Consider the following 10,544-nt stretch of genomic DNA (forward strand, 5'->3'; position numbering starts at 1 on the left):
AAGCACGACCTTCCTCAGGTTCCTTAAGTCTTTAATAATTTCTACTAATTTTCCAAACTACTTGATGTGACTGTATTTTTTGTGAAAACTGAATTTTCTGTAATCTTGATTTTCCTTGAGCATTCATCTATTCTTTCAATAATTAGTGATAAACTGCTATAGGCAAGCCCTGCCCCTTGGTGCTGAGGACACAGTGAGGGTGAGACCCACTCCTCACCCTTGTGGAGATTACAGTCTACTACCAGGTCAGCAATCTATAGCCTGTAGGCCAAATATGACTCACACACTAAAAATGATTTTTAAGTGGTTGAAAAAGAATCAAAAGAATATTTTATGATGTGAAAATTATATGAAATTCAAATTCCAGTGCCGTTAATAAAGTTTTATTGTAACACGGCCACACTCATTTGTTTATGTATTGTCTATGACTGATTTCACACTAAAACACAGAGTTGAGTTAGTTGTGGCAGTCTGGCCCAAAATGTCTAAAATATTTACTGTCTGGCCCTTTATAGAAAAAGTTTTCCAAAGCTAGCATGTAAAGTAGATGTTAAATAAGAGATTACGATTAAGTGTAGTAAGTTACAATAAAGAAAACTCTGGTTTATATGGACCACATAGCTTGTCAAACAACTCAGACATAATTGGTAATATAAGTTGTCTGTACTAGTCAGATACAGAGTCAGGACTCTTTGCTTGTTGTAGAAACCCACCTTAAACCAGCCTAAGCCAAAAAGAGAATATATTGGTTTATGTAACCAGGAAGACCAGGGAAAATTCTGGCTTCAGAAATGGCTGGATTCAGCAGTTCAAATGATATTATCCAATTTGTCTCTTTTCTTCCAGCTTTTATGGCTCTGATATCTTCCTCCACGTTGGCATAACTTGAAGTAGACTCTTTCTATATGGTGACAAAAATGACCATAAATAATTCTAGACTTCATTGTACTTTCAGGTAAAGTGAGCCCGAAAGAGAGTAAGTATCTCAACTGTCTAAACAAAAACCTGGGAAGGATTCTGACTGGGCTGGCTTGGGTCATGTGCCCATCCACAAATCTCAGAACTGTGGCTAGCCTGCAGCACATAACTTCCTCTCTGTGATGGTGGGTGCAGTATAACCACCCAGTAGGGATATCCCCTCCAGTAGGGATAACTTGCTGGGATAACAAAAATAAGAGGTTCACACTGTAAACTCACAACTATAAAAGTTTTTGCAAATGTTTGAAGTGTTGGGGAATATATAGCACTGCAATCATGGTGGTCGATGTAGTCTCAGAAAAGTAAAATTCCGTGAAAATATCTAACATCGAATACAGAGATTGCATACTGATTGCCTACGGGGCTAATTCAGTTTACTGAACTATTCTGTCCAGCCTGTTGACTTATAGTGCTTTGTTGTTGTTTAATTGAGCCAATAATTTTCAGCTTCTCTTTTTAAAAAATTGATTTTGGCAATACTAAACTTGCATTTCTGTATGAAAATAGTAGCCACCTTTTTAAATATGGAGTAGCAGCAATTATTCCCTTAAGATGGAACATTTGCTCTTTCATTAGCCACAATTACTATGACTCCTTATTGTCTCTCTAGCACCGAAGCCGATTTTAGTTGCCACCTGCACTTGTTTCTCCTGGAACAGAGAATAGTTACTCTATACCCTGTCTCCACTGAATGTGGGAACAGGATGCTTGATTCAGGCACAGTGGACGAGATCATGTTTTTTTTGATGAAGTAAAGAAAATTATTCCATATGTAATATGCAAACAAAAGATGTCTGTATTGAAAGAACCACAACTTAAATGGTTGTGAAATATGAAATAAACCATATGAAACTACAAGAAGTAAACCATGATAAGATCCAGGACTGCTATATGGAGGTGAGAAATGAAAAACTTAACCTGAAAATAGGACTGAAATGTCAACAAACAGTTGTTTTTGAATATGAATAAAATATCTGATGCTACTGTAAATGAGGTTATATATTAAGTCAAAAAAATACTGAGACAGCAAAAACTTTTTTAATAGAGGATGCTTTTGTAAAAGAATACAGCAGAAATTATGTGTTCTACACAGAGAGAAGCATTTGTAAATTTAAGTCTTACTGGAAATACTATTGACCAGCAAACTGAAGTCATGTCTTAGCACTTACAGAAAAGTTGCATTAAAAAAGTTAAATTGGTTGTAGCATTTTCTGTTACATGAAAATAGAATAGGTGATGAGAGCACAGATATAAATGATATCACATAGTCAGCTATATTAAATTGGTGATATTGACAAAAATTTTTGTGTCGGAAGATGAGAGGCTCTGATTGGAATTTAGCAAATGACTTCTCTCTGTCCATAAGAAAATTCACAAAATATAATGTACTTGGTCCGAATCAGTCAGTGTGATTCAACTCCTGAAATGGAGAGGGTTAAGGTGAAAACCTAAACTCAGGAAGGTAACATTTTCCAAGAGACATAGAATTTAGGTCTCCTGATTACATCATTTTCCAGTAATAGCTTTGTGCTAGATAATTTAAAATGTAATATACCATGAATGTGCAGTAATTAACAGTGTGAACTGGATAAAATCCCATAGCATGAAATCCAGATACTCCAGGCCTTCTTTTTATGAATTAGATGTATGCTATGGTGGCCTGTTGTAGTATATGGATTTATGTGGCTGAGTGTTGAAAGATATTTTTGGACACTTTTATGTTATTCAAGAGAAAAAATCCTTACTCAATATCTAAAAATAAAAAGTGTATCAAAGTCTTGGCCTTTTGGGTTGATGTTAGAACCCATCAACTTTGAATAGTTCTCTGCAAAGGCACTCACAAACAGCTACACAAATGTATGACTCAATTTGCTCACTTGAAGTGAAATTGTACCTTTAAGAGAATAATTTGGCAAGGAATAATCTGGCCCATTACCCTACACTGAAATCATTTTCCTGAAATGAAAGTCATGGCTTGAACCACATTACCAAAGCTGTAGAGTTGAAGTAAAACTCCAAAAAGATTCTCTGATTTTAAACTCTATGAAAATAAACTAACATTGAAACATTAGAAAGCCTACCTTTATAATTTGATATTGATAATATGAAAAAGCTACAAATTGAAGTTGTAGAACTGCAAAACAATAAGTAACTGAAAATTAAATACAGTGATGTTGGAATGTCATAACTGAACACTTGTCCAACAATAACCCTCATGTAAAGAGAGTCTATACATGTTAAGTAGCACTGGTGTTTGTAGATTCCATTTTTGCATATGAACTTGAGTAAATCCGATTATTGCACCTAGTTAAAGGATTTGTGGTTTAGGTTTACATGGTCTGATGGTGATATGTTAGGTTCAATGATAAGTCAAGAAATAATAAATTATGAAAGAAAACTTAAGTAATGAAATATTTCTACTTTTTCAATGTTATTTTTTATTTTAAAGTTTCATGTGTCTCTAAAAAAACTGTACATACCTGTTTATATTAATACACATTCAGAAAATATAAAGTAAATTTGGTTGTTTTTCTGACACTTGATTTCTCTCACGTCTCATCTGCTTCACTTATTTCCGTGACTGGCTGGCCCTTGTAAGCATTTGAATGAGTAACCCCTAAGCCTCTATGTGATGCGCAGTCATCCTTTGATGAAAGATTGTATTAAAGGGGATGACCTGTATGGTGTCTATAAACAGATTCGGGAAGCGAGAGTTTGTCGGAGTGTCTCCAGCACTGTCTAGGGGGGAAATGTACCTAACCAGTGGCCTCAAGGATATTGTTACTGTGGAGATAGATGCATCAGTCTTTTCTTAGATGGATAACAGTGGCCATAACCATCATTCAACTAGCTATCCTTGATCAGATGCTATGCTCACCAAGTAACAGGAACATTATTGATCTGGCCTAGGGGAGAGACCATAATTATCAGGCACCAGAGTACCTTTTCTCCTTAGAAGTGAATTTTTCCTTTACACATTAATAAATTTGCTTTCCAGTTTACATAGCAGCCTCTTGTCAGTTTGGGTGGCTAAATCATTTGCTAGGGCCTTATCGCCCTTAGGTGTAAGAACAGAGTAAGTGTCTTGACCCATAAACAACAGACCAGATCCTGCTACTTATTTATTTGTAACTCAGTGTTCTAAAAATGGTTGGACCATACCCATTACCGTTCAACTGAATTTATGTATGAGTATTTAGGAACAACATTGAGAGGCTCCCCTACCACAATAATTTAGAAATAAAAGTAATCTTCGAAAGCCCACATAAAATGGATGAGCTTAGGCATTGGTGAAGACTTTTGGAGAAATTTGGGGATTATTTAAAATGCTAATCAAAATAGCTAGTGAGTAGTTCCAGGAAAAGATGTTTATACTAATGCTTTTTTTTTTTTCTGCTGTATTTTAATCTAATCCAGTGGCTTTACATTTTGAAAAATGTACCTAGCAGGCTAGTTAAATACGAATTTACTGTTAATAGAAGTTACATTAAGGAAGATTGTAGACTGAGCTGCAGGGCTCCCAACCACGGCCTGCGGCCGCCAGTGCTTCACTAGATGAGGCACAGGCCAAGCGGGTAATGGCCCTGGTGGGCTTCTCCTCAATAAATTAACGTGAGTTTACATTCTTCTCAGAGAGAATTGGTGTTCTCTGACATGCGCCCATTAATATAAGTTAAGAGACGAAGTAGTTTAATTATATATCACGCCACATAAGGCTTTATAACTTGTACCAAGACTGTCAATATTGGAGTCAATAAAAGTTGAGTGACTGTGAAATAAGATTCTGAACAATTAATTTTAAAACCAGAATAGTATGAAGAGCAAATGGAAATTATAGATGTATGTAAGTTTATTATATTAGTCCCATTTTTCTGGTTTGTATTATATAAAATAATTTTTACTTTAAAAAATCCATCATGATTATACTGGAGAGAATGTTGGTACCTGCCTTTTAAGGAATAGTTTTAAATGTGCTGTATTGGCTTTTTAAAACTGGTTGAATTCTCAGAAACATGTTTTAAGTAAATTAAGAATGTTTGTTTTGGGACTTCCCTGGTGGCGCAGTGGTTAAGAATCTGCCTGCCAATGCAGGAGACAGGGGTTCGATCCCTGGTCAGGGAAGATCCCATATGCCGCAGAGCAACTAAGCCTGTGTGCCACAACTACTGAGCCTGTGCTCTAGAGCCCGCGAGCCACAGCTACTAAGCCGGCGTGCTGCAACTACTGAAGCCCGTGCGCCTAGAGCCCGTGCTCCGCAAGCCCGCGCTTGCCACAGCTAGAGAAAGCCCACACACAGCAACGAAGACCCAACGCAGCCAAAAAATTAATAAATAAGTTTATTGAAAAAAAGAATGTTTGTTTTAAGAGCTTGTGTTGGAAAATGATTTCTTACATTTCTGCAAGAAAAAAATATCTAGCTGTGAGTGGAACAGAAAATCAGACAATCCTGTTTTTTAAAAAATCCTTACTATAGTGATAGTTTTAATAAAACCACAAAGCATTTGTTGGAAAGGATCTTGAAGGTCATGTATAATAGTTAACTTTCTACCAGATGTGTAAATCTCTCTTACGTCACCCCAAATAGTCATGCAGGCTCTCCTTGAACAGTGCCACTGATATTGGATTTATTACCTTTCTACTCAGTTCATAAGTCTTACCTTCTGTCTCGTTTTAGACCTCTTTATGTATATGATGTATGACTTCTACTAGACTGTAGTCTCCTTGAGGGCAGATTCAATATTTAAATCCCTAATATCCTGTTTATAATAAGTGTTTTCCCTGTAACAACGTTCTCAAATGTTTGTTTTTTTTTTAAATATTTATTTATTGGGCTTCCCTGGTGGCACAGTGGTTGAGAGTCCGCCTGCCGATGCAGGGGACACGGGTTCGTGCCCCGGTCCGGGAGGATCCCGCATGCCGCGGAGCGGCTGGGCCCGTGAGCCATGGCCGCTGAGCCTGCACTTCCGGAGCCTGTGCTCCGCAATGGGAGAAGCCACAACAGTGAGAGACCCGCATACCACAAAAAAAAAAAAAATTTATTTACTTATTTGGCTGCGTCTTAGTTGCGGCATGCGGGATCTCCATTGCGGCATGTGGGCAGCATGGGGGATCTTTAGTTGTGGCATGCGAACTCCTATTTGTGGCATGTGGGATCTGGTTCCCTGACCAGGGATTGAACTCGGGCCCCCTGCATTGGGAGCATGGAGTCCCAGCCACTGGACCACCAGGGAAGTCCCATCAAATGTATTATTGAAGTAATCAATCAATAAGTTCTAATTTGGGGACATTCTACTTATTAGAAAATTGCTCCTTAAATTGAACTCTTCAACTTCTGTCAGCTGGTCCTATTCCTTTCTGCAGAGTCTCCCAGCCCAAGGGTGGGGCTTCATCTTTAAGGTGAAGCAGCTCCTTATTATTGCTCCCTTGTTCTTCCCTTCCACAGTGAGGGGTTGGGGCAGGGTGGGGAAGCTATCTCAGTTGATGGGTTTCTTTGAAACAACAGTGATATTCATTTCCCTTTGCCGCTGCAAGGTCTCAGATTTGACTGGACCTAAATCAACCCCTTTACTCACCAAAGCACACTGGTTCTTTGTTTTGTTTTGTTTTTAGTTGCAATTCCAGTCATGCTCCATTCTTAAAATTACTTCATGATATCCTGCTCAAGAGAAGAGTTCCTTTCTGGATGGTGCCAAGAGTCAGCACCTGGCTGTGGTAAACACCGAGTCAGTATAGATGATAAGAAATAATCACTTTAGGGTGGTTTTATGGTTACAGCACCAGAATTATTGTGAGAGAGGTCCCTCCTCCCCTCAGGAGAAGAACTTACACAAATATCTGTGAATATGACTCTTAAAATTCAAAGCATAGACTGTTTTAGAACCACAAAGGACATTATATTACAAAGTTCAACTTCCTCATTTTATAGACAAGGGAGTCACATTCAGAGTGTATTGTCCTAGGTTAGCTAGCTCGTGGCGGTATGAGAAGCAGAGACCAACACCCTTTATTTCTGTTATCTCTCTGTGTCCAGAGTACTTTCTCATACAGCTCTCTTCAGATGTCAAATTAGGTTGTCTTTTCTGTATCATGTACTGTCACGTAAAATTTAAATATAAAATCCACCAGAGGGAAATAAATGCTTTGGTTAAAATGTGTCCTGTGATTTATCATGTAAGGAGCTTAAGGGTATGTATTCAATAAACCTCAAGTAGAAGCATGTCATTCTGTCAGCCCAAATACTGACTCTCTAGTGAAAAGAGAAAACCCAATTGTCTTCAAGTTGCCCCTAAGTCATCTTTTTCTCAGAAAATTTAAATTCATTAAAGTGGCAACTAGACATTTTGGAAATATAGGATCATAAATAAATAAAATTGAACTAGTTAATGAAATAATCCAATATTTAACCTGATTAGAGGTAAATAGTCATCAGTACCAGAGTTGAATTCTTGGCATTATTTGTTGTGGGAATAGATATATTTGTTATATTGGGATACACATACCAGTTTTACTGTCTCAGTGAGAACAATACGTAATGGTGATCCTTGGATTTCAGAGAATGGGAACCAGGCCTGAAGCTGATTTTTTAAGTGCCTACATGTACTAGAAAAAAAGGAGAATGGAATGAATGAACTTGTAGAATTGCTTCCTTCTCCATAAGTTGTTGAAAGTTATAATTATAAAAATTTGGACCATAGACAAGAATTTACTTTTTTTTTTTTTTTTTTTTTTTTTTTGCGGTACACGAGCCTCTCACTGTTGTGGCCTCTCTCGTTATGGAGCACAGGCTCCGGACGCGCAGGCCCAGTGGCCAGGGCTCACGGGCCCAGCCGCTCCGCGGCGTGTGGGATCTTCCCGGACCGGGGCACGAACCCGTGTCCCCTGCATCGGCAGGCAGACTCTCAACCACTGTGCCACCAGGGGAGCCCTATACTTGTGACTTTTAATTTTTCTTTTAATAACAAAATCACTTAAATTCATAGCATTCTATAAGACTTTGAGAGTTTGGTTATAAAAACCATCCAACAAAATACAAGAAATACAAAACAATATTTAACATAATCCCATAAAATTATCTTTAATATGCTGTTGTATTTCATGTGGTGAAAGTCTAACCTCTATTCTTCATTCATAAAGTGTGGTGGACAATCTATTTTGCCACCTTTGGAGCATGCTTCTAAGTCTCCAATAAGATAATTCTCATGAATTATATTGACAACTGAAAAATACTATACAAAAGTAAGGCTTACTGAAATTCTGATTGAAACTGACCCAACATTGTCTTATGAACATTGCCTCAAAACCAAACATGTTTATTTCCTTTATGATAAAATTTGTATATTGCACTTTGTAATGCATTAATAATTTCTTGGTACTTTTGCAATATGTAGCAGTAACTATTTCTTTGATAAAAATGTATTAAAGAAGGCTGTTAAAATCAAATTTAGAGGAAGACTTTTGAGCAAATTTAGAATAATTTTACTAAATAGTAAATAATTTTCAATTATTTTACCTTAATTTCTTTTCACCTGAAACAGGAAATCAGTGCAGCTAATTATTTAACTATCCAAGCCTCACACTTCGGAACAGACAAGATCACCCATATCAACATACCTGGATGGAAATCAGATGGCAATGGCAGCAAGACATGTGCAATGTATGATGTGAATAAACGCTTCTTTACACTAGTATGAAAGCTTTATGTTTAATGTGAATGTACTTTGCAAGATACTAATGTATTCATGGAAATTCTCCATTCAGTTATTCACATTGTCCGTGTCCCAAGGCCTCAAATGAATTACCCATTTCCCATTTATTTTCACTTATTATGAATCACACAGATTATGATGGAAGATTTTTATAATTATTCTTTGGTAAATTCTCATCTTTGACAAAAGATTGAGTGGTGTGATAAATTTCTCATTTATTTTAAGGAAAACATTTCCAAGTTCACTCCATGAAATTAATTTTCCTCTCTTTTATACCAGGGTTAATAGACTGCTAACGTAGTAAGCAATTAATTATTTATAAGCCATATAGTGTGGTAGAGTCAGGCTGTCTGAAATCATATTATGGTTCTATTTACTAGCTCTGTGGTCATGGGCAAGTTAATTAACCTATCTGTGCCTAGGTTTCCTTCTCTTTAAATGAGTATTAAGTTAGTATATGTAAAAGGGTTAGGACAGGGCCTAGCATGTAGTAGGTTCTCAATACCTGCAAATGTTATTTCTTATTGTGAAATCAGTTGTTCAGGCACCTTGATTTTCTTTAATTCTTTTTAATACTTACAATAAATCTTTTTAGGTGTTCCTAAAAGTAGATGATGTGAACTGCATTAATTTACACTGGATTAATGGTTTGCTGAAATATATCCACGCTGTAAGCAATCTCCGTGCTGTTGGTGCTGAGATAGCTTATTGTATTGATGTTCTTGTGGTAAGAACTGTTGATTTTTTAAAATTATATTTAACTGACTTTGTATCATAACACCAAGAATTTGGGGGTAATTCTATGTTCTTTTTTATTAGTTTACACATATACTGAACACGTGAAATAATAAGCATTGGTGTATGATAGCCAAAAAGGGAAGTTACTTCCTGTGAAAGAAGTGCCTGTGGTTCTACAAAGTGCCACTTGGTGGCAGTGTCCCTTCACAGGCTCCTCACCAAATCCTTCCCCACCCCCCAAGGTTACTGCCATGGTCAGTGTGTAGGACCATCTCCATTCGTTTTCATCACATTGTAAACCTATCCTTAATGATAGAGAAGAAATTGTTTCTGCCTTATGGATGCTATTTGTGTAGAATGTGAAATGTATTTTCCAACAGAAACTGGGTTCTATGGCAGTGAATTAGGTCCATGGGCCAGTCCAGGCATGACCCGTTAACCTACACGTTTCCTAAAAGAATAAAATAGACTTTGCTATTTATGAGGGATATACTTTGAGACATTTATAAATCTCCAAATGCTCTACCATAATAGAAAGTAATTTCACACCGTGAAATGCAGTGAAGTAAAATCTAAAGATTTATGACGCTTTCAGATTCTTAAGGAGAGTTCACTCCTTCCATCCAACAACTATTTCACTCTGCACTTGCTGTGGTCCCGGCTCTGTTCTAGGCACTGAAGGTACTTGGTGAGTGAGACAGTGTTTCTGCTCCGGCCAAGTGTGGAAACAGTACTGTGGAGAATTCCAAGGCAACGGGAGGGGGCGTGACAGGACCAGCACCTCACTTAGATGGGGGGGTCAGGGAAGGTGGCGTAGAACGCTGAGCCCAGTTAGGAAACAGCCTGGAGAAGAGTCAGGGAGCCAAATACTCACCTTCTTCTGCCCCCACTTCTCTATCTGCCCCCCACTTTATCTGCCCCCCACTTCTCTATCTGCCCCCACTTCTCTATCTGTCCCCCAATTCTCTATCTGCACCCACTTCTCTATCTGCACCCACTTCTCTGTCCCCCACTTCTCTATCTGCACCCCACTTTATCTGCCCCGCACTTCTCTATCTGCCCCCACTTCTCTATTTGCCCCCCACTTTATCTGCCCCCCACTTCTCTATCTGCACCCACTTC

The 10,544-nt window shown here is 37.8% G+C and overlaps 2 protein-coding genes across 2 annotated transcripts in view; both read left to right on the plus strand.

Annotated features, from left to right (window-relative positions):
* The window catches only part of CCDC172 (coiled-coil domain containing 172), a 77,399-nt gene extending 68,750 nt beyond the window's left edge, over positions 1-8,649 (plus strand). Inside the window, exons 7-8 of the mRNA XM_029200866.1 lie at positions 6,589-6,701; positions 8,514-8,649. Of these exons, the coding sequence (XP_029056699.1) occupies positions 6,589-6,694 (106 nt within the window). The 3' untranslated portion in view covers positions 6,695-6,701; positions 8,514-8,649. The remainder of the gene's footprint in view (positions 1-6,588; positions 6,702-8,513) is intronic.
* Positions 8,475-10,544, plus strand: part of PNLIPRP3 (pancreatic lipase related protein 3) — a gene marked incomplete at its 5' end in the record, with an annotated part of 17,028 nt that continues 14,958 nt past the window's right edge. The window contains 3 exon segments of the mRNA XM_029244824.1: positions 8,475-8,607; positions 8,610-8,632; positions 9,280-9,411. Coding sequence (XP_029100657.1) covers positions 8,475-8,607; positions 8,610-8,632; positions 9,280-9,411 — 288 coding nt within the window.

Source organism: Monodon monoceros, unplaced genomic scaffold (assembly GCF_005190385.1).
Source record: "Monodon monoceros isolate NGI ecotype Baffin Bay Population unplaced genomic scaffold, NGI_Narwhal_1 Super_Scaffold_4, whole genome shotgun sequence".
Taxonomy (NCBI): domain Eukaryota; kingdom Metazoa; phylum Chordata; class Mammalia; order Artiodactyla; family Monodontidae; genus Monodon; species Monodon monoceros.